Source organism: Oncorhynchus gorbuscha, unplaced genomic scaffold, assembly GCF_021184085.1.
Source record: "Oncorhynchus gorbuscha isolate QuinsamMale2020 ecotype Even-year unplaced genomic scaffold, OgorEven_v1.0 Un_scaffold_2469, whole genome shotgun sequence".
Taxonomy (NCBI): Eukaryota; Metazoa; Chordata; class Actinopteri; order Salmoniformes; family Salmonidae; genus Oncorhynchus; species Oncorhynchus gorbuscha.
The window spans coordinates 3,856-28,283 of NW_025746972.1; the positions used below are offsets into that span (position 1 = coordinate 3,856).

General features: G+C 42.2%; 1 protein-coding gene across 1 annotated transcript; it reads right to left on the bottom strand.

Annotated features, from left to right (window-relative positions):
* Nucleotides 1-5,484: 5,484 nt before the first annotated feature.
* Nucleotides 5,485-22,472, bottom strand: LOC124025840 (zinc finger protein OZF-like). Its single transcript, XM_046339149.1, has 4 exons — nt 21,654-22,472; nt 21,190-21,284; nt 20,882-21,059; nt 5,485-6,422 (listed from the first exon to the last, which is right to left on the bottom strand). The coding sequence occupies exons 1-4, from the start codon at nt 21,964-21,966 to the stop codon at nt 5,485-5,487; spliced, it is 1,524 nt and encodes a 507-aa protein (XP_046195105.1). The 5' UTR covers nt 21,967-22,472.
* Between the last annotated feature and the right edge of the window lie 1,956 nt (nt 22,473-24,428).

Genomic DNA, 24,428 nt, shown 5'->3' on the forward strand with positions numbered 1-24,428 from the left:
ACAGAGTCAATGTGGAGGCTATATCCAGGGGTACCAGTACAGAGTTAATGTGGAGGCTATATACAGGGGGTACCAGTACAGAGTCAATGTGGAGGCTATATACAGGGGGTACCAGTACAGAGTCAATGTGGAGGCTATATACAGGGGGTACCACTACAGAGTCAATGTGGAGGCTATATACAGGGGGTACCAGTACAGAGTCAATGTGGAGACTATATACAGGGGGTACCAGTACAGAGTCAATGTGGAGGCTATATACAGGGGGTACCGACAGAGAGTCATAGTGGAGGCTATATACAGGGGGTACCAGTACAGAGTCAATGTGGAGACTATATACAGGAGGTACCAGTACAGAGTCAATATGGAGGCTATATACAGGGGGTACCAGTACAATGTCCATGTGGAGGCTATATACAGGGGTACCAGTACAGAGTCAATGTGGAGACTATATACAGGGGGTACCAGTACAGAGTGGAGGCTATACAAGGGATGTTTACATACACTTAGGTTGGAGTCATTAAAACTCGGTTTTCAACCACTCCACAAATGTCTTGTTGACAAACTATAGTATATGCAAGTATAAACACCATGGGACCACACAGCCGCCATACCGCTCAGGAAGGAGACTTGTTCTGTCTCCTAGAGATCAACATACGTTGGTGCGAAAAGTGCAAACCAGTCCCAGAACAACAGCAAAGGACCTTGTGAAGATGCTGGAGGAAACAGGTACAAAAATATCTATATCCATAGTAAAATGAGTCCTATATCAACATAACCTGAAAGGACGCTCAGCAAGGAAGAAGCCACTGAAGAAGGGCCTTGGTTAGGGATGTATCCTTGTTTTGAATCCCAGCCACCGTAGGAGGCCTTTTGCCTTTTGGTTGGCCGCCGTTGTAAATAAGAATTTGTTCTTAACTGACTTGCCAAGTTAAATAAAGGTTCAATAATAAATAAATAAAATAAAAATAAAGTACAGAGAGATAATTGATGAAAATCTGCTCCAGAGCACTCAGGACCTCAGACTGGGGCAAAGGTTCAGCTTCCAACAGAACAACAACCCTAAGCACACAGACAAAGGACAACGCAGAAGTGGCTTCGGGACAAGTCTCTGAATGTCCTTGTGTGGCCCAGCCAGAGCCTGGACTTGAACCCGATCGAACATCTCTGGAGAGACCTGAAAATAGCTGTGCAGCGACGCTCCCCATCCAACCCAGAGGTTGAGAGGATCTGCAGAGAAGAATGGGAGAAAATACAGGTGTGCCAAGCTTGTAGTGTCAAACCCAAGAATACATGAGGCTGTAATCGCTGCCAAAGGTGCTTCAACAAAGTACAGAGTAAAGGGTCTGAATACTTATGTAAATGTTATTTTTCAGTTTTTAATTATAAAATACATTTGCAAACATTTCTAAAACCCTGTCTTTGCTTTGTCATTATGGGGTGTTGTGTGTAGATTGATGAGGAAAACATCCAATTTAATCCATTTTAGATTAAGACGAACATAACAAAATGTGGAACAAGTCAAGAGGTCAGAATACCTCCCGAATGCGTTGTATGTAGAGCAGAATATCAGGAACAGGCTGGATGTGAGAAGGAGGGTGGCATCTCACTGCCATTCAGCATTCAGGAAGTCAACTGAAAATGCCAATTCCCTTCTATGGTTTTCAATTATGAAGAGCTGGAATTGGAATTTGATTTACTTCCTGAATTGACTGGAATTGAATTGGAATTAACTCCAAACCTGTTTTACTACAAAGCTGTCAGCTTCATCATTCAGTCAATCGATGTAATAATGCATAACGCTCAGAGATGTGCTTGTTCTCATTCAGAGAACATTTTTTAGTTGAATAACAAGAATAGAATAAAAACATTTTATTATGCACCTGAATAACTTGGACATGGATTACCTGGTTGATTCTCTGCTCAACAACACTGACTGTGAATCAATCTGGTTGATTCTCTGCTCAACAACACTGATTGTGAATCAATCTGGTTGATTCTCTGCTCAAAAACAACAATCTGATTCTGTGAAATCAATCTGGTTGATTCTCTGCTCAACAACACTGACTGTGAATCAATCTGGTTGATTCTCTGATGATCTCTGCTCAACAACACTGACTGTGAATCAATCTGGTTGATTCTGCTCAACAACACTGACTGTGAATCAATCTGGTTGATTCTCTGCTCAACAACACTGACTGTGAATCAATCTGGTTGATTCTCTGCTCAACAACACTGAAATCAATCTGGTTGATTCTGAACAACACTGATGAATCAATCTGGTTGATTCTCTGCTGAACAACACTGACTGTGAATCAATCTGGTTGATTCTCTGCTGAACAACACTGACTGTGAATCAATCAATCTGGTTGATTCTCTGCTGAACAACACTGACTGTGAATCAATCTGGTTGATTCTCTGCTGAACAACACTGACTGTGAATCAATCTGGTTGATTCTCTGCTGAACAACACTGACTGTGAATCAATCTGGTTGATTCTCTGCTCAAAAACACTGACTGTGAATCAATCTGGTTGATTCTCTGCTCAACAACACTGATTGTGAATCAATCTGGTTGATTCTCTGCTGAACAACACTGACTGTGAATCAATCTGGTTGATTCTCTGCTCAACAACACTGATTGTGAATCAATCTGGTTGATTCTCTGCTGAACAACACTGACTGTGAATTAATCTGGTTGATTCTCTGGTTGATGCTTCATCACCATCCCTGGAGTCTCTTCACTGTTTCACTGTCTGATCTCTCACTGTCTGATTCCTACAGCCTTCATCACCATCCCTGAGTCTCTTCACTGTCTGATCTTCATTCCTACAGCCTTCATCACCATCCCTGGAGTCTCTTCACTGATCTTCATTCTTCATCACCATCCCTGGAGTTCACTGTCACCTACAGCCTTCATCACCATGGAGTCTTCTTCACTGTCCCTGATCTTCATTCTGATCTTCACATTCATCACCATCCCTGGAGTCTCTTCACTGTCTGATCTTCATTCCTACAGCCTTCATCACCGTCCCTGGAGTCTCTTCACTGTCTGATCTTCATTCCTACAGCCTTCATCACCGTCCCTGGAGTCTCTTCACTGTCTGATCTTTCATTCCTTCATTCCTACAGCCTTCATCACCATCCCTGGAGTCTCTTCACCGCCTTCATCACCATCCCTGGTACCAGTAAGTAAAGATAGTATAAGAAACCTCTCCCATTCTACTTGTCTATTATCTTTGTTTAGAAATAGTCATTTGTGTGACCTACTGATTTTCCCTACAATTTCTTTTAAGGATTTAGAAATATAGAAATGGTAGAACGAGGAATGTCAAGAGTCTGGAATATAAATATATACAGTTGGTTTAAAATGTATATGTTGGTGTATCTAGACATTATGGACCGTATATGAATATAAAAGGTGTGTACAGCAGTAGTTATATAGGATGAGCCTTGACTAGAATACAGGGTGGAGTACTGGGTGGTTGACGGCTAGTAACAGTGACTAAGTTCAGGGCAGGGTACTGGGCGGAGGCTGGCTAGAAGTGACTATTTGAACATTCATATTGGACAGCCTTACCTATAGAGTAGCACCACCACCCATCAGCCCATTCTCTTCTTGATGTCAAAGCTGCAGTGTATTGTTGCAGTAGGAGTTTATGATTAATAATCCTATTTACTTCAAGACACACTAAGATGTCACCATACTATTCATTTAAAGCCCCTCTGTCAGATATAAATCATCAGAGTGGGAAACCAACTGACATGGAAACAATGGAGCAAATGTATCACTATCAGAGGGGTGTATTATGACATCATATAGAACTACTCAGACATTCCAAATCAGGCTTCATCCACATCATGAAGGTGGATATTGATCCAACCATTTCAGAAGTAATGACCGGGCTGACGGAAACAAGATATGCTTGTACACTTTTATAAATGCTGACAGACGATTTGTTACTCCGTTTGACAATGTGTTTGTATATTTGTGTCAGTAAAAATGTCTAAGTGAGAAATGGCTGTGGAAACTCCTTAATGATAACAATCACATCTTAGTTAACTTGGAGTCACATGATATGTTGTGTGGTCCTCCCACTATGACTTGAGAAACCATGTAGTTTATTAGGCTACAGATGAAATAAGTTATGAACTTCACAGGGTGGTGAAAGTGCATGTGATGAGTTTATTGCTCCTTTCCAATACATTTTGAGGTTCTTATTCTGGTGACATGATGATCGATGCTTGGTTGCCATTTGACAAATAAAATAATAATCTCATCATTTGGGTAACAACGTTTATTCAACCAGTGGGAGGTTTGTAAATGCCACCAGGAAAGTCGAAAGAGGAACTCTTCATTTAGACAATAATACACAGCAATCTGTGGGAGAGTTGTGGTTGATATTATAAAATAAGGATCTGCTGGAGTCCAAGTCAAACCAAGATTTTTTATTTCTGAACTCAGAGAGAATAACAGAGTTACACAGCGCAGTGGAGACAGTCTGAATTACTGAAGCATTGAGTGATTAGCACATATCTTTATAGTTTCCTGTTCCTGGGAGGGACTTTAGTCATACAAGGACACAGGTGTAAATTGGTTTGCAACACAGGATGATAGTCCCAAGAACAGGAGCTTATAATAGGACAGTTTCACAAGGTTAGTCACATACTCAGTTATGTGGACACACATACAATTAACATTTTCCATTACAGAGTCTGAACATTTTCATTTCATTAAATCATCAGTGGGCCAACAATGCAAATGTCAACAATGGAACAAATGCATCACATCCAAATATCACTTGATTATCTGTAGTGCTGGAGGAATGACACACCCAGATAAACACAAAGAGTTTAAAAAAGGACCATTTAAAACAAGGAACCTGATCTCCTTTATATTCAAACTGACATACTCCATATTCACTTCATGTTTTCTAATAAAAACAAACAAATATATGTTTGAGTATACCCTGTACCATTTAATTTCATATGGTAAAGACAGGTAAACACATTGTCAGTCAACAATATAAGACAACGGGAGCACTGTGTATGTTCTCTGATGAATGTTAAGTCAATGTGATGTGAAATATCAACATACACGCTAAGAGGAGTAATTTCTCTCTCCTGTGTGGATTCTCTAATGACGTTTAAATCACTGTTATGAGTAATATGTTTTCCCACAGTCTGAGCTTTTCTAATCCTTCTCCTCTGTGTGCAGTCTAATGTGTTCTTTCAGGCTTCCTAAATGGGCAAAAGCTTTGCACCCTGGGAGGAGTAGTAAGGCTTCTGCCCAGTGTGTATTCTCTCATGTTGTTTCAGGTTTCCTCTCTCGTTGAAACACTTTCCACATTGGGAGCAGTGGTAAGGCTTCTCTCCTGTCCTGTGTGTATTCTCTCATGTTGTTTCAGGTTTCCTCTCTGGTTGAAACACTTTCCACATTGGGAGCAGTGGTAAGGCTTCTCTCCTGTGTGTATTCTCTCGTGTTGTTTCAGCATTGGTTGAAACACTTTCCACATTGGGAGCAGTGGTAAGGCTTCTCTCCTGTGTGTATTCTCTCATGTTGTTTCAGGTTTCCTCTCTGGTCGAAACACTTTCCACATTGGGAGCAGTGGTAAGGCTTCTCTCCTGTGTGTATTCTCTCGTGTCGTTTCAGCTTCCCCGACTGGCTGAAACACTTTCCACATTGGGAGCAGTGGTAAGGCTTCTCCCCTGTGTGTATTCCCTCGTGTAGGTTCAGGTATCTTCTCTCGGTGAAACACTTTCCACATTGGGAGCAGTGGTACGGCTTCACTCCTGTGTGTATTCTCTCATGAGCTTTCAGGTGTGATTTCTGGTGAAAACTCTTTCCACACAGGGAACAGTGGTAATGCTTCTCTCCTGTGTGTATTCTCTCATGTTGTTTCAGGTTTCCTCTATGGGCGAAACACTTTCCACATTGGGAGCAGTGGTAAGGCTTCTCTCCTGTGTGTATTCTCTCGTGTCGTTTCAGGTTTCCTCTCTGGTCGAAACACTTTCCACATTGGGAGCAGTGGTAAGGCTTCTCCCCTGTGTGTATTCCCTCGTGTCGGTTCAGGTATCTTCTCTCGTTGAAACACTTTCCACATTGGGAGCAGTGGTACGGCTTCACTCCTGTGTGTATTCTCTCATGAGCTTTCAGGTGTGCTTTCTGGTGAAAACTCTTTCCACACTGGGAGCAGTGGTAAGGCTTCTCTCCTGTGTGTATTCTCACATGAACTTTCAGGTGTGCTTTCTGGTGAAAACTCTTTCCACACTGGGAACAGTGGTAAGGCTTCTCCCATGTGTGCATTTTCTCATGTTGTTTCAGGTCCCATAACCGGTTACAACTCTTTCCACAGTGGGAGCAGTGGTGTCGTCTTGCTAGTTTGGACGTCCCTGGCTCTGGTTCCTCCGAGTCTGGCCTTTCTCCTGCCAAAGACAGTGTTATTTTTAAATAGAGACCCGAATAAAACCACATGATAAAACAACCTTGCTACGAGGGTAAATCCTAAATCAGATCTCTCAATAACCCGAGGCCAGTTTTAACTATCTTAGTGTGATTTTAAAACAAATGTAGAGATTCCTGGTAATTACTGATATGTTTACATTACTTATTCATCCTGTTTTACAAGTCAGAACACAAAAACCTAGACAGTTCTAGGACACTGAAGACACAGACGTCGCTGGATTCCAATTGATCAGGTGGTTCTAAATATATAACTTTCATAGCTGTATGATACAGAATGTGACCTACACACTTCCTTAAACATAAAATAACTAAAGAAGTAATTTTGTGTGGAAGTCCAAAACTTGTTTTTACGTCGAAGATACAAAGCACATCAGTAACATCTCCCCGTTGTTGAAAGGGTTCGGACACATTGCTGTTTAAATGGACCAATTTCTTATTTAGACATTCACAGATTTTCAATATTTTGATTATCGCTGATGTCATATTTTGGGTAAATGTTCCTAAAACTGATAGTAACAACAAAAAACTAAAATATAAACGCAACATGTAAAATGTTGGATGTTTCATGAGCATCACTGTTAGTCAACATTTATTCTTTGCCAAGATAATCCATCCACCTGACAGTGTGGCATATCAAGAAGTTGATTGAACAGCTTGGTTATTACACAGGTGCACCTTGTACTGGGGATAATAAAAGGCAACTAGAAAATGTGCAGTTTGTTCACACAATAATGCCACAGGTCTCTGAGGGAGCGGGCAATTGGCGAATAGCTCTGTTTGTTCTTCACGTTTGGCTGAGAAATCGCCCGGAAATTGCGGTCACAACTCCAAAAAAGATTCCAAATTAGCTCCATAATATCGACAAAAACATGGCAAACGTTGTTTAGAATCAATCCTCAAGGTGTTTTTCAAATATCTATTTGAAAATATATCAGTCGGGACAATTCCTTTTTCTCTAGGACCGATTGGAGTAATGGCTACCTCTGCACTTTACGCGATAATCTCTCTCGGAGCCACCATGTGACCACTTACGCAATGTGCCCCCATACGGCTATTCTTCAACAGAAATGCGTAAAACTACGTCACAATACTGTAGACACCTTGGGGAATACGTAGAAAGCTTAAGCTCGTTGATGGTACATTCAAAGCCATATAGGGAGTCATTGGAACGCAGCGCTTTCAAAACCTGGGGCACTTCCGGATTGGATTTTTCTCAGGCTTTCGCCTGCAACATCAGTTCTGTTATACTCACAGACAATATCTTTACAGTTTTGGAAATGTTAGTGTTTTCTATCCAAAGCTGTCAATTATATGCATATTCTAGTATCTCTTCTTGACAAAATATCCCGTTTAAAACGGGGACGTTTTTTCCCCAAAAGTGAAAATACTACCCCCTAACACCAATAGGTTTTAAGGTAATCAGAAATATTTAGGACTAACTTATTCCTTGACACCCATTCTGAAACTAACTGCATCTCTATGTTAAGTGTTGCAGTCATTTCAGTCGATGTAGTAGCTGACATGTACATTGTTGAGTCAACGCATACATAGACTGTCATTGGCATGTTGTTGGTAAAGATTGAAAAAAGTAGGTGCCAAACAGCTGCCCTGGGAATTCCTGATTCAAACTTGATTTTGTTGTACAGGCTTCCATTAAAGAACACTCTTTGTGTTCTGTTAGACAGGTAGCTCTGGGGCAGCAGGTAGCCTAGTGGTTAGAGCGGTAGGCCAGTAACCGAAAGATTGCTGGATCGAATTCCCGAGTTGACAAGGTAAAAAACTCTGTCGTTCTGCCCCTGAACAAGGCAGTCCTAGGCCATCATTGAAAAAAATAATTTGTTCTTAACTGACTTGCCTAGTTAAATATTAGTATTATTAAATAAAGGTTACATTTTAAAAGAAAAACTCTTTATCCACAATATAGCAGGGGGTGTAAAGCCATACGTTTTTGTCAGCAGCAGACTATGATCGATAATGCCAAAAGCTGCACTGAAGTCAAACAAAACAGCCCCAACAATATTTTTATCATCAATTTCTCTCAGCCAATCAGTCATTTGCAATTGCTGTGCTTGTTGAATGAACTTCCCTGTTGAATGAACTTCCCTATAAGCTAAAAGTCTATATTTGTTTACTGTAGAATAGCATTGTATCTGGTCAAATATTTTTTTCCCAAAATTGTAAGGGTTGGTAACAGGCTGATTGGTCAAGCCAGTTTAAGCCAGTAAAGACTTTAACTTCCCTCCAGGCCTGAGGGCACACACTTTCTAGTAGGCTTAAATTAAAGACAAGGCAAATAGGAATGGCAATATCGGCTGCTATTATCCTCAATTTTCCATCCACGTTGTCAGACACCAGTGACTTGTCATTGTAGATTTTATTTGCGCAAAATTTCATTGAAGATGCTCCACAGCTTTTTACAATCATTCTTCATGTATTTTATCTTTGTTTCATTGTGTAGTTTTTTCTTTTTATTCAGTTTAGTCAAATGATTTCTCAATTTGCAATATGTTTGCCAATCAGTTATTCAGCCAGACCTATATGCCATCTCTTTTGCCTCCCTCTTCATCATACCATTTTTAAATGTATCATCAATCCACGTGGATTTAACAGTTTTACAGTCATTTTCTTAATGGGTGCTGCTTATTAGGAACTGGGATAAGCAATTTCATAAGTGTCAAGGGCAGCATGTGGTTGCTCATCATTACACACCACGGACCAACAAATATTGTTTCCATTGTTGGAATCGGCTAAACTTTGAACATGGAGACATTAAAGAAGTGATAGGAAGTGAAAGAGACTGGGTGTTATGTCAGAAGTTAATGGTTCTCTGAAGAAAGACAGACGGCTTCGAAATGTGTTGGGTGGACGAGAGGAGAGCAAAGTGTGAAACAGGGAGACTAACATCTGTGGATTAGATGAAGGAGAGGTTGAGGTCAGGACAGATTCTCATCAGGGAGAAAGGTCTGGTATCCTGTTACTCTCTTTACTCTCTTCCTGTGGAACCATAAGATGTAAGGATTGGAGAGAAGGAGGTGTCTTAAGTGGGACATATATCTGGATGGAACAAATTTTGGGTTGTCTGAATTACAGATGTACAGAACCTTTGGGAATAATTCAACTTGGTTAAAGCTTCTCTAGTGTCCGTGAGTTATAAATGGCATATATATAGTTATTTACTGTGAAAGAAAATAACCTAACAACATCTCAACAACATAGAAATCCCCACAAACAATTGTATGATCTCTTATATAGAACATTAGGCCCAGCCTTTTGGAACTTTGGTTGTCCTAGATATGACTACTATATTGTGATCACAACATCCGATGAATTTGGATAATGCTTTCAAACACATTCCTGCAGCAATAGTAAAGATATGATCAAAATATGTTGATGATTCAATTTCTGTACTGTTTGTAACTACCCTGGTAGGTTGATTAATTAATTAACAGTGTCTTGAGTTTAGTTTGCCTGTTCTACAGTCTTGTAAAGATAGGGGTTGACTGGGACAGGCAATGTACCATCCATAATGTTTTATGGAAACGTTTTTGTAAAACAAGCACCTTATATCAGGTCATCTTGAAACTTTCCCTCTAAAGGTAACTTTCATCAAGGTTTTATATGCTCTATTGGTTTCTCTCTTTTCATTGGCAGAATCCTTTTTCAGTGTTATGATATTCATAACATCCATATACACCAGTCTATCTCCCTGTCAACTAACAGAACTCTGCTGGTTGTCCTGGTAACAGATACCGGTGGGCAGATTGTATTTTATTTGTTCAAACTGAACTACAGCACTTACTTTGATGTGTCAAATCTGATCCTTTCCTCTCTTCTGCTCCTCCCAAAGTTCCACTCAGCCCCGTTGTTTTCCTGCAGTCCACCAGCAGCACAGACAACCTCTTCCTACCCAGCAGTAAGGTGCTACCGGGAGAGGCACGACACGAGGACTCGGGGAGTGAGGAAGGGCTAGCGTTGTCCTGGTAACCATAAAGAGGGGACACACAGACATGTCATTATGGATGCTGATGTCACTGTTGACATAAAGTGCTTTACAGAAACCCAGCCCAGACCCAGACTCAGATAGAGCAAGCTGTATGCTAAACCAGATCAAGCTGTACCATCTGGTGTTCTGATCTGGAGAGACTCTTCACTGCCTCGTCAGCATCAGGATGTTGTTGAGGCTCCCCAGAGGATCCACCATAGTCATGTCTGTCTCCTGTGTGAATGAGAACATCAAACAGATGGTAAACTGATGACCATCTATTGCAATCATAGAGTCTTACAAGAGCCATGCATATGTCTAAAATGGTCACTTTCATCATGATTTCCTAAAATACTGTTTGTGATGCAAATGTAAAAGGGTCGTTCCACGAAATGGGTGGCTTTTGCGTCCCTTTGTTATTTGAAGTAGAAAATATTCACCAATATTTAATTTTAAAAGCCTGTTATATTAGATGAGGGGAACTTTAATATAGACCACATGGAGAATTCAATACATCGAATTGAAAAGTCCCAAAAATATATGAACCAATGGCAGATTGACCCTTTAACAATTCCTACAGTACTGAACAACATATTCAAGTGTAGAACTTCAGTAGAATGCCACTTTAAAACCACACCTTAGTTCTACAACGGCATAGTTTGTGTCCCTGTTGAAGTCAGTACTCACTGGTGCTAATCTGATATTCTGTCTCCGCTTTCACTCCAAAAACATCTTCCTTCTTCACCTTTATTGAGAAAGAACCGTTTAGAGAGGAAGAGGATGCTTTCTCTTCTATCACTATAATAGCCTCCTCTTCCTCCTTTTTCATTCTGAAAGATTCTTAAGGCGTAAGACATAAGGCGGCTATTGCTCAAAACATACTTCTGCATTTAACACAAACACATTCTGTCCTCAGCAGAATCGAAACCGCTTAAGCAACTATAGAATACCAAGCTCATCTGTCTGACTTAAGTTATCACATGCGTCCCTGTCAAAACAGGAAGCGCCCTCGCCTGAAACACCAACTGTCAGTTCCAGTTCTTCTTATCTCACGATCCCCTGACACACAAACATCTTCTTGCATAAGCACACACACACACTCCACTCCCCTTTCAACTGGGCAGGAGCCAGGATCGGACGACTTCACTGGGCACCAATGAGGCTCCTGCACAGGCTCGGTCAGGACCCGCCTCCAACCTTCACCAACCAGTCAGAAGACAGAACTACAAGAATCAACCTACGTCATTCTATGTACAAAATCCGCTGCACACTGTTTAGGGACCCTTTTCAGCTGACTCCTTCCGAGCCATATGATTAGGTCTGTGAACGCTTAGATTACAGGACAAGATATCTTTTACTTTAATGAACTGCCTTTTTGCTATACTTGATTCCACTCAGTCCAGCGTCTTGATTTGGTCTCTCTCTCTGGTAGTTATTCATCAACAGTTCTTTCTCTTCTTTCACTATAACAGCCGCCTCTTCCTCCTTTTTCATTCTGAAAGATTCTTTCTCCAAACAGCCGACCCCCTCTTCATTAGCAAGGGAGGAGTAGTTTAGTGAGCTCATGGTCAGGGATGTTAGCTAGCTAGCTAGCATTAGCGTCTAGCCTAGTGCTAGGCTCAGTATCAATATTTAACACGTTTGCAAATTGAACCAGTTGATATGTCAACCGAAACTCGTTTAAAACACTGAGATTAGATCATGTACATTAACATGGTCTAAAACGTCAATATTTCAGTTTTATGTTGGCTAGCAAGCTACCGCCGTGGTTGAAAGAGTTGACGCCTTGTTGTTCCTGAAGAAGCGTCCCGTCCAGTCCATTATACGTCACGCAAGAAGAGTCAACTGAAAGACGCACATCGCCATCTGCTGACTGGAGTGGGTAACGCAGTTTGGAAACAATACTTACTACACTTTTTGTATTGGAAAGAACGGCATAATTATTTAATAATAAGCTGATACATTTTCTCTTCCAAATAATACGTAACAGCTGCTCTATCTACATGTGACCATACTATTCCCTTAAAGCCACGCTCTATAAGATACAAATCATTCTGTAAACAACAGAACAAATGCATCACATGCGAATAGCACTTGTTTATCTGTAGTGCAATACACTGGGTAGACAAAACAGAATAGCTGCTCCTTCCATGACTTAGAAAGACTAGGTGAATCCAGGCTAAAGCTATGATCCCTTACTGATGTCACCAATTAAATCCACTTCAATCTGTGTAGATGAAGGGGGGAGACAGGTTAAATAAGGATTTTTAAGCCTTGAGACATGAGACATGGATTGTGCATGTGTGCCATTTAGAGAGTTAATGGGGAAGACAACATATTTAAGTGACTTTGCACGGGGTATGGTAGTAGGTGCCAGGTGCACCGGTTTGTGTCAAGAACTGCAACGCTGCTGGGTTTTTCAGCTCAACAGTTTCCCATGTGTACCAAGAGTGGTCCACCACCCAAACAGTGGAGGTGTGTGCCGTTTAAGATTAGGCAGGATGATTTGTTTTTCCATGAGCATGGCCTTAATTCTATTACAGCATATTGGACGACTGTCATTCATATTTCACTCACCCTGTTCAATGTAACAGCAATAGGTTTAGGCTACTACATGATACTCTAATTGTCCCTATACCCATCATGAGGTAGCAACCTAGCCTATGAATGAAAGTTTAGAATGTAGGTTCACACAGGTCGAGAGAACATTTTGCGATGACAGACAGTGACACATAGACAGACAGTGACACATTCAATACTGCCTTGCACACTCTCGCCTGCATCTAGCTGAAGTAGAGATATCACTGGACAAATTCAGGTATGTTTATCCCCGTTTTGTTCCATTTAAACGTTTGTCAACAGAATCGGCAGAATGAATACACCCCTGATCATGCATAAACACAGTTCACTTTCATTACAGACACGTTGTATTCCTTCTTGCATCTATGTGCTCTCCTCTTATCACCTTCTCGCTTTGTTTCTTTACTTCAATGCACAACACATCAGCTGTATGTGACCAGGAGAAAAAACCTTTCCAAGCCAAACCATTTCATAACTGCTACACACAGCTTACATTGTTGTCAACATATTAGCTAAAATAACATCATAGTCAACAGAGCTAATAGAACTAACTTGTTAGTAAACCTGCTACAATCATGCAGTAACGTTACAGTGTACAGTCAGTAAGCAGTTTAGCACCTACCTTGGCGGATCCCAGTGGCAATAAATTAGTAAAACCAAAAGCCGCCTTGACTTGGAAGAGTTCCAGTGTTGTGTTGGATAGTCATAGCCAGCTAGCTAACATAACATCCCTTTGTTTGAGCCAAGTGTTTGAGTAGACTAAACTAGATAGCTAGCAAATGCAGCTAAGTAAGTGAAACTGAAAGTGGAAAATAAATGACGAAATATCTCTCTCGCTTCTCCTTCATTTTGGAATAAAATAATTTGTTCAAAACTGTTCAACTATTGTATTTTTCTCTCTTTTAGTCAACTACTCACCACATGTTATGCACTGTAGTGCTAGCTAGCTGTAGCTTATGCTTTCAGTACTAGATTCATTCTCTGATCCTTTCATTGGTTGGACATCATGTCAGTTCATGCTGCAAGAGCTCTGATGGGTTGGAGGATGTCCTCCGGAAATTGTCATAATAACTGTGTAAGTATATGGAAGCCTTGAGAACCATAATCCTCCTAGGTTTTGTATTGAAGTCAATGTACCCAGAGGAGGATGCAAAATAGTATGTTTTAATGAATTATTTGGTGACGTGATTATATTTTGTATAGATTTATCTAAAAAGGACCACTTTTAAATATTTTACCATTTTTATTTTTCTGAAAATAACTGAGGACGATGGTCCTCCCCATCCTCCTCTGAGGAGACCCCACTGCAACCAAAGGACACCCAGCCAACTTGACACAATTGTGGGAAGCATTGGAGTCAACATGGGCCAGCAACCCTGTGGAATGCTTTCGACACCTTGTACAGTCCATGCACCGACGAATTGAGGCTGTTCTGAGGGGAAAAGGGGAGGGTCCAACTCCATATTAGGAAGGTGTTCCAGATGTTTGGTATAATCAGTGGATACATCATACTTAATGTGGAGGCTATATACAGGGGGTACCAGTACAGAGTCAATGTGGAGGCTATATACAGGGGGTACCAGTACAGAGTCAATGTGGAGGCTATATACAGGAGGTACCAGTACAGAGTCAATGTGGAGGCTATATACATGAGGTACCAGTACAGAGTCAATGTGGAGGTTATATACAGGGGGTACCAGTACAGAGTCAATGTGGAGGTTATATACAGGGGGTACCAGTGCAGAGTTAATGTGGAGGCTATATACAGGAGATACCAGTGCAGAGTGAATGTGGAGGCTATATACAGGAGGTACCAGTACAGAGTCAATGTGGAAGTAATATACAGGAGATACCAGTACAGAGTTAATGTGGAGGCTATATACAGGAGGTACCAGTACAGAGTCAATGTGGAGGCTATATACAGGAGGTACCGGTACAGAGTCAATGTGGAGGCTATATACAGGGGGTACCAGTACAGAGTCAATGTGGAGGCTATATACAGGAGGTACCAGTACAGAGTTAATGTGGAGGCTATATACAGGAGGTAACAGTACAGAGTCAATGTGAAGGCTATATACAGGAGGTACCAGTACAGAGTCAATGTGGAGGCTATATACAGGGGGTACCAGTACAGAGTTAATGTGGAGGCTATATACAGGGGGTACCAGTACAAAGTCAATGTGGAGACTATAAACATGAGGTACCAGTACAGAGTCAATGTGGAGGCTATATACAGGGGGTACCAGTACAGAGTCAATGTGGAGGCTATATACAGGAGGTACCAGTACAGAGTTAATGTGGAGGCTGTATACAGGAGGTACCAGTACAGAGTTAATGTGGAGGCTGTATACAGGAGGTACCAGTACAGAGTTAATGTGGAGGCTATATACAGGAGGTACCAGTAAAGAGTCAATGTGGAGGCTATATACAGGAGGTACCAGTACAGAGTCAATGTGGAGGCTATATACAGGAGGTACCAGTACAGAGTTAATGTGGAGGCTATATACAGGGGGTACCAGTAGAGTTAATGTGGAGGCTATATACAGGGGTACCAGTACCAGTACAGAGTCAATATGGAGACTATATACATGAGGTACCAGTACAGAGTCAATGTGGAGGCTATATACAGGGGGTACCAGTACAGAGTCAATGTGGAGGCTATATACATGAGGTACCAGTACAGAGTCAATGTGGAGGCTATATACAGGGGGTACCAGTACAGAGTCAATGTGGAGGCTATATACAGTAGGTACCAGTACAGAGTCAATTTGGAGGCTATATACAGGGGGTACCAGTACAGAGTCAATTTGGAGGCTATATACAGGGGGTACCAGTACAGAGTCAATGTGGAGGCTATATACAGGGGGTACCAGTACAGAGTCAATGTGGAGGCTATATACAGGAGGTACCAGTACAGAGTTAATGTGGAGGCTATATACAGGACCAGTACAGAGTTAATGTACCAGTACAGAGTTAATGTGTACAGAGTTAATATATATACAGGAGGTACCAGTACAGAGTTAATGTGGAGGCTATATACAGGAGGTACCAGTACAGAGTCAATGTGGAGGCTATATACAGGAGGTACCAGTACAGAGTCAATGTGGAGGCTATATACAGGAGGTACCAGTACAGAGTCAATGGGAGGCTATATATACCAGTACAGAGTTAATGTGGAGGCTATATACAGGGTGTACCAGTACAGAGTTAATGTGGAGGCTATATACAGGGGGTACCAGTACAGAGTCAATGTGGAGACTATATACATGAGGTACCAGTACAGAGTATATGTGGAGGCTATATACAGGGGGTACCAGTACAGAGTCAATGTGGAGGCTATATACAGAGGTACCAGTACAGAGTTAATGTGGAGGCTGTATACAGGAGGTACCAGTACAGAGTCAATGTGGAGGCTATATACAGGCTATATACAGGGGGTACCAGTACAGAGTCAATGTGGAGGGTACCAGTACAGAGTCAATGTGGAGGCTATATACAGGAGGTACCAGTACAGAGTCAATGTGGAGGCTATATACAGGAGGTACCAGTACAGAGTCAATGTGGAGGCTATATACAGGGGGTACCAGTACAGAGTTAATGTGGAGGCTATATACAGGGGGTACCAGTACAGAGTCAATGTGGAGGCTATATACAGGAGGTACCAGTACAGAGTCAATGTGGAGGCTATATACAGGTGTACAGAGTCAATGCTATAATGTGGAGGCTACACAGGGGTACCAGTACAGAGTCAATGTGGAGGCTATATACAGGAGGTACCAGTACAGAGTTAATGTGGAGGCTATATACAGGAGGTACCAGTACAGAGTCAATGTGGAGGCTATATACAGGAGGTACCAGTACAGAGTTAATGTGGAGGCTATATACAGGGGGTACCAGTACAGAGTTAATGTGGAGGCTATATACAGGGGGTACCAGTACAGAGTTAATGTGGAGGCTATATACAGGGGGTACCAGTACAGAGTCAATGTGGAGACTATAAACATGAGGTACCAGTACAGAGTCAATGTGGAGGCTATATACAGGGGGTACCAGTACAGAGTCAATGTGGAGGCTATATACAGGAGGTACCAGTACAGAGTTAATGTGGAGGCTATATACAGGAGGTACCAGTACAGAGTTAATGTGGAGGCTAGGAGTACCAGTACAGAGTTAATGTGGAGGCTATATACAGGAGGTACCAGTACAGAGTTAATGTGGAGGCTATATACAGGAGGTACCAGTACAGAGTTAATGTGGAGGCTATAATACCAGTGGAGGCTATATACAGGAGGTACCAGTACAGAGTCAATGTGGAGGCTATATACAGGAGGTACCAGTACAGAGTCAATGTGGAGGCTATATACAGGAGGTACCAGTACAGAGTTAATGTGGAGGCTGTACAGGAGTCAAGTTAATGTGGAGGCTATATACAGGAGGTACAGAGTATAGGCTATATACAGGAGGTACCAGTACAGAGTTAATGTGGAGGCTATATACAGGGGTACCAGTACAGAGTTAATGTGGAGATATATACCAGTACAGAGTTAATGTGGAGGCTATATACAGGAGGTACCAGTACAGAGTTAATGTGGAGGCTATAAACAGGGGGTACCAGTACAGAGTCAATGTGGAGACTATATACATGAGGTACCAGTACAGAGTATATGTGGAGGCTATATACAGGGGGTACCAGTACAGAGTCAATGTGGAGGCTATAGCTCTGATAGGTTGGAGGACATCCAGCCAACTTGACACAATTGTGGGAAGCATTGGAGTCAACATGGGCCAGCATCCCTGCGGAAAGCTTTCGACACCTTGTAGAGTCCATGCCCCGACGAATTGAGGCTATTCTGAGGGAGAAAGGGGGGGGTCCAACTCCATCTTAGGAAGGTGTTCGAAATGTTTGGTATAATCAGTGGATACATCTGCCATTTAGCAGACACTTTTATCCGAAGGGATTTGCAGTCATGTTTGCAAACACTTAACATATGGATGGTCCCAGGAATCAAACCCACTACCCTGGTTTAACAAGCACTATACTCCACCAACTGAGCTACAGGACCACAAGGAATGATCAAGGAATGACGCAGATAAACACGCACAGCCTGAGTTTCAAAAATATAATTGAATCAAAGACCGTAACATTGAAACTGACATACTTCATATTAGACGCAGACCGATTCATCTGACTGGCCGATCTCAGGTTTGGTATTTTTGGGCGGCGATTTTGCAGATTTTTTTTTACACCTTTATTGAATCTTTATTTAACTCGGCAAGTCAGTTAAGAACGCATTCTTATTTTCAATGACGGCCTTGGAACGGTGGGTTAACTGCCTTGTCCAGGGGCAGAATGCTAGATTTTCACATTGTCAGCTCGGGGGATCCTGCCTTGCAACCTTACAGTTAACTTGTCCAACGCTCTAACCACCTACCTCTCATTACACTCCACGAGGAGCCTGCCTGTTACGCGAATGCAGTAGAAGCCAAGTTAACACCATCCAGTCCCTTCAGCTCCATTCAACCCCTCCCATCTGTCTCTAAACAACATCCAGTCCCTTCAGCTCCATTCAACCCTTCCCATCTGTCTCTAAACACCATCCAGTCCCTTCAGCTCCATTCAACCCCTCCCATCTCTTAACACCATCCAGTCCCTTCAGCTCCATTCAACCCCTCCCATCTCTTAACACCATCCAGTCCCTTCAGCTCCATTCAACCCATCCAGTCCCATCTCTTAACACCACCATCCAGTCCCTTCAGCTCCATTCAACCTCTCCCATCTGTCTCTAAACACCATCCAGTCCCTTCAGCTCCATTCAACCCCTCCCATCTCTTAACACCATCCAGTCCCTTCAGCTCCATTCAACCCCTCCCATCTGTCTCTTAACACCATCCAGTCCCTTCAGCTCCATTCAACCCCTCCCATCTGTCTCTAAACACCATCCAGTCCCTTCAGCTCCATTCAACCCCTCCCATCTCTAAACACCATCCAGTCCCTTCAGCTCCATTCAACCCTCCCATCTGTCTCTCAACACCATCCAGTCCCTTCAGCTCCATTCAACCTCTCCCATCTGTCTCTAAACACCATCCAGTCCCTTCAGCTCCATTCAACCCCTCCCATCTGTCTCTAAACACCATCCAGTCCCTTCAGCTCCATTCAACCCCTCCCATCTCTTAACACCATCCAGTCCCTTCAGCTCCATTCAACCCCTCCCATCTGTCTCTAACACCATCCAGTCCCTTCAGCTCCATTCAACCGCTCCCATCTGTCTCTAAACACCATCCAGTCCCTTCAGCTCCATTCAACCCCTCCCATCTCTTAACACCATCCAGTCCCTTCAGCTCCATTCAACCCCTCACATCTCTTAACACCATCCAGTCCCTTCAGCTCCATTCAACCCCTCCCATCTGTCTCTTAACACCATCCAGTCCTTTCAGCTCCATTCAACCCCTCCCATCTCTTAACACCATCCAGTCCCTTCAGCTCCATTCAACCCCTCCCATCTGTCTCTAAACACCATCCAGTCCTTTCAGCTCCATTCAACCCCTCCCATCTCTAAACACCATCCAGTCCCTTCAGCTCCATTCAACCCCTCCCATCTCTTAACACAAACCAGGTCCTTCAGCTCCATTCAACCCCTCCCATCTGTCTCTTAACACCATCCAGTCCCTTCAGCTCCATTCAACCCCTCCCATCTCTTAACACCATCCAGTCCCTTCAGCTCCATTCAACCCCTCCCATCTGTCTCTTAACACCATCCAGTCCTTTCAGCTCCATTCAACCCCTCCCATCTGTCTCTTAACACCATCCAGTCCCTTCAGCTCCATTCAACCCCTCCCATCTCTTAACACCATCCAGTCCCTTCAGCTCCATTCAACCCATCCCATCTGTCTCTTAACATCCATATGGGATTTATATTTGCCATATATATTTTAACTGTGCTGTGATGCTTCACAAAAGTACTAAACTTTTCGATTCTCATAGTTTCTACAGATTGTAAATTAAAGATAAACATTTTTGTTAAAATAATTATAATATTATTGATTGATTGAATAGGACTTTTCAAATCACCCAGTATTGCCATCTGCAGCGTTAGTTCTAGGTAAATGTTGCAATTCTTCAGCGATTCCTGGACCTGTGACCAACAACGAGCTACATATGGACAGTACCAAAATAAATTATCTAATGACTGCCTTCTCAAAGCAAAGTCTGCAGAGCTGGGAAGATTGTATCCCCATATATAACATTATATTGGTTGCAAGAATTTTGTATAATAATTGAAGCTTTGAATCCGGCGTCATTTTGCGTGTCAATTCATAAACCATGTGCCATGGAATCAGTACAATGAAAATCTCTTGCCAACTATTTTGACATTTATTTGGCACAGCTGTCAGTTGTTTGGTCCTTAAATGGAACTGGTAAACATTTCTATTTATCACAATTTGGTCCTTAATGCAGGGCCTTGTTCCTGTTCTACAGTCTAGTAAAGAGAGGGGGGTTGACTGGGACAGGCAATGTAACATCCATCATGTTTTATGGAAAAGGGTTTTGTAAAACATGCACCTTACATCAGATCATCTTGAAACTTTCTCTCTAAATCTAACTTTCATTAAGGTTTTATATGGTCTATTGGTTTCTCTCTAAAGCTAACTTTCATCAAGGTTTTATATGGTCTATTGGTTTCTCTCTAAAACAAACTTACATCAAGGTTTTACATGTCAACTAACAGAACTGTCTACTGTGGTGGAAATACACCAGTCTATCTTCCTGTCAACAAACAGAACTCTGCTTGTTGTCCTGGTAACAGATTCCAGTGGGCAGATCTATTTCATTTGTTCAAACTAAATTACAGCACTTACTTTGATGTGTCAAATCTGATCCTTTCTTCTCTTCTCCTCCTCTCACAGTTCCACTCAGCCCTGTTGTTTTCCTGCAGTCCACCAGCAGCACAGACAACCTCTTCCTACCCAGCAGTAAGGTGCTACCGGGAGAGGCACGATACAGGGACTCCGGGAGGGAGGAAGGGCTAGCGTTGTCCTGGTAACCATAAAGAGGGGACACAGACACATATCATTATGGATGCTGATGTCACTGTTGTCATAAAGTGCCTTACAGAAACCCAGACCCAGATAGAGCAAGCTGTATGCTAGACCAGACCAAGCTGTACCATCTGGTGGTCTGATCTGGAGAGACTCTTCTCTGCCTCGTCAGCTTCAGGATGTTGAGTCTCCCCAGAGGATCCACAATAGTCATGTCTCTCTCCTGTTTGAACGAGAACATCAAACAGGTGGTGAACTTATTACCATCATCAATTATTACTGTCTATTACAGTAATATAGTCTTATCAGAGGCATTAATATCTCTAAATTAATTGGGTGCCTTTTGTGTCCCTTTGATATTTTAAGTATAAATTATGCTCCATTATTACATTTTAAAAGCCTGTTATATATAATTAAATCTCATTTAAAAGTCCCAAAAATATATGTAGCAATGGCAGATTGACCCTTTAACAATTTAAATAGTACTGAACATCACATTGAAGTGAAGAACTTCAGTAGAATGCCCCTTAAAAACCACACATTAGTTCAACAACTGCATAGTTGGTGCCCCTGTTTTTAGGACAGTACTCACTGGTGTTAATCTGATATTCTGTCTCCTCCTCTTTCACTCCCAAAACGTCTTCCTCCTTCACCTTTTTCACCGTTTTCTCTTCTTTCCCTATAACAGCCTCCTCTTCCATTCTGAAAGGTTGTTTCTCTCCTTTCACTGTAATATCCTCCTCTTCGTCTTTCACGACAATGTTCAGCGGCAGAGCTTCTTTCTCTCCTTTCACTGTAATATCCTCCTCTTCGTCTTTCACGACAATGTTCAGCGCCAGAGCTTCTTTCTCCGGACAGCAGACATCCACTTCTTTAGCAGGGGATGAGTAGTTTAATGAGCTCATGGTCAGGGATGTTAGCTAGCTAGTTAGCATTAGCGACTAGCCTAGTGCTCGGCTCAGTATCAATCTTTAACAAATTTGCAAATTGAAGAAGCAAATTAGGTTCAAGTTAACGTCAAATGAAATTTGTTTTAAACACTGCGATTAGCTAATGCACATTAACATGGCCTAAAAGGTCAATCTTTCAGTTTTTATGTTGTCTAGCAAGCTATCGGGGTGGTCGAAAGAGTTGGCGCTTTGTTGTCCCTGAAGAAGCGTCCGTCCAGTCCATTATACGTCACACAAGAAGAGTCAACTGAAAGACGCTCATCGCCATCTGCTGGCTGGAGTGGGTAACGCAGTTTGGAAACAATTACTACACTTTTTGTATCGGAAAGAACGTCATAATTATTTAACAATAAGCTGATATATTTTCTCTTACGTCTTACAACTACTACTTTCCTGTACACAGACGTAAAAGCGTAATATGACTATGTAGATGATGCATAAATACTTCTATGAATAGATAGTGTGTTTATACACATTTTCTCTGTTCATTTTTCACAATCGTTTTTGTCTAGATGTGACCATACTCTTCCCTTAAAGCCATGCTCTATAAGATACAAATAATCCTGTAAACAATAGAGCAAATGCATCACATGGAAATAGCACTTGAATATCTGTCCTGCTATACACTGAGTATACAAAACATTAAGAACACCTGCTCCTTCAATGACATAGACTGACCAGGTGAATCCAGGTGAAAGCTATGATCCCTTACTGATGTCACTAGTTAAATTCACTTCAATCCGTGTAGATGAAGGGAGGAGGCCGGTTAAAGAAGGATTGTTAAGCCTTGAGACAAATGAGACATGGATTGTGTCTGAGTACCATTCAGAGGGTGAATTGGGAAGACTAAATATTTAAGTGCCTTTGAATGGGGTATGGTAGTAGGTTCCAGGCGCACCGATTTGTGATTTGTTTTTCCAACTCAACAGTTTCCCATGTGTACCAAGAATGGTCCACCACCGTAACAGTGGAGGTCAGTGCCGTTTAAGATGAGGGAGGACCATTTTCTTTTTCATGGGCATGTCCTTATTTCTACTACAGCATGTTGGATGACTGTCATTCATATTCCATTCACCCTGTTCAATGTAACAGTGATAGGTCTAGGATACTAGATGGTACTCACATTTTCCCTATACCCATCATGAGGTAGCTACAACCTAGTCTATGAATGAAAGTTTACAACGTAGGTGCACACAGGTTGAGAGAATAATTTAAGGTGACAGACAGTGACACATTCAATACCGCCTTGCACACTCTCGCCTACTGATCTAGAATGTAATCATTAGTCCAGCAGTTGCAAACGAGAGTTTTTTTAAAAACAAATTCAGGTATGTTTATCGCCATTTTGTTCCGTTTAAGAAATGAATACACCCCTGATCATGTGTAAACAGAGATCACTTTCATTACAGCCACGTTGTATTCCTTCTCTCCTCCTCTCACCTTTTCCCTTCGCTTAATATAATAATAATATAATATATGCCATTTAGCAGACGCTTTTATCCAAAGCGACTTACAGTCATGTGTGCATAGATTCTACGTATGGGTGGTCCCGGGAATCGAACCCACTACCCTGGCGTTACAAGCGCCATGCTCTACCAACTGAGCTACAGAAGGACCACACACTTCTGGACTTCAATGCACAACACATCAGCTGTATGTGACCAGGTGAAAAAAAAAGTTTCCAAAACCTCATAGGTTTGTATTGAAGTCAAATTACTCAGAGGAGAAACGGAAACTCGCTGTTCTCCAGGCTACACCATGGTGCTACCCTACAGAATGCTGCTGAGGCTACTGTAGACCTTCATGTTTTCATCAATAATTTGGTGACGTGATTATTTTTAATATAGTTTTATCTAAAAAGGATTAAACTTTTTTACATGTTTTATTTTCATTTTTACGAAAATCACTGAGGAGGAGGGTCGACCCCTTCCTCAGGAGCCTCCACTTCCTCCTCTCAGGAGCCTCCCTTTCTCCTCTGAGGAAGCTCCTCTTCCTCCTCGCGGGAGCCTCCCCTCCTCCTCTGAGGAAGCTCCTCTTCCTCCTCTCGGGAGCCTCCACTTCCTCCTCTGAGGAAGCTCCTCTTCCTCCTCTCGGGAGCCTCCACTTCCTCCTCTGAGGAGCCTCCCCTTTCTCCTCTGAGGAAGCTCCTCTTCCTTCTCTTAGGAGCCTCCCCTTCTTCCTCTGAGGAGCCTCCCTTTCTCCTCTGAGGAGCATCCCCTTCCTCCTCTCAGGAGCCTCCCCTTCCTCCTCTGAGGAGCCTCCACTGCACCCAAAGGAAGCATTGGAGTCAACATGTGCCAGCATCCCTGTGGAAAGCTTTCGACACCTTGTAGAGTCCATGCCCCGACGAATTGAGGCTATTCTTAGGGAGAAAGGGGAGGGTCCAACTCCATATTAGGAAGGTGTTCGAAATGTTT

Excerpts from the sequence above, each read along its gene's own strand:
- LOC124025840 (XM_046339149.1), bottom strand. The coding sequence starts at position 21,966 with ATGAGCTCATTAAACTACTCATCCCCTGCTAAAGAAGTGGATGTCTGC. Across the intron at positions 21,060-21,189 it reads CCAGATCAGACCACCAGATG|GACAACGCTAGCCCTTCCTC; the intron begins GTACAGCTTGGT and ends TATGGTTACCAG. Across the intron at positions 6,423-20,881 it reads ATCAGATTTGACACATCAAA|GAGAAAGGCCAGACTCGGAG; the intron begins GTAAGTGCTGTA and ends TGTCTTTGGCAG.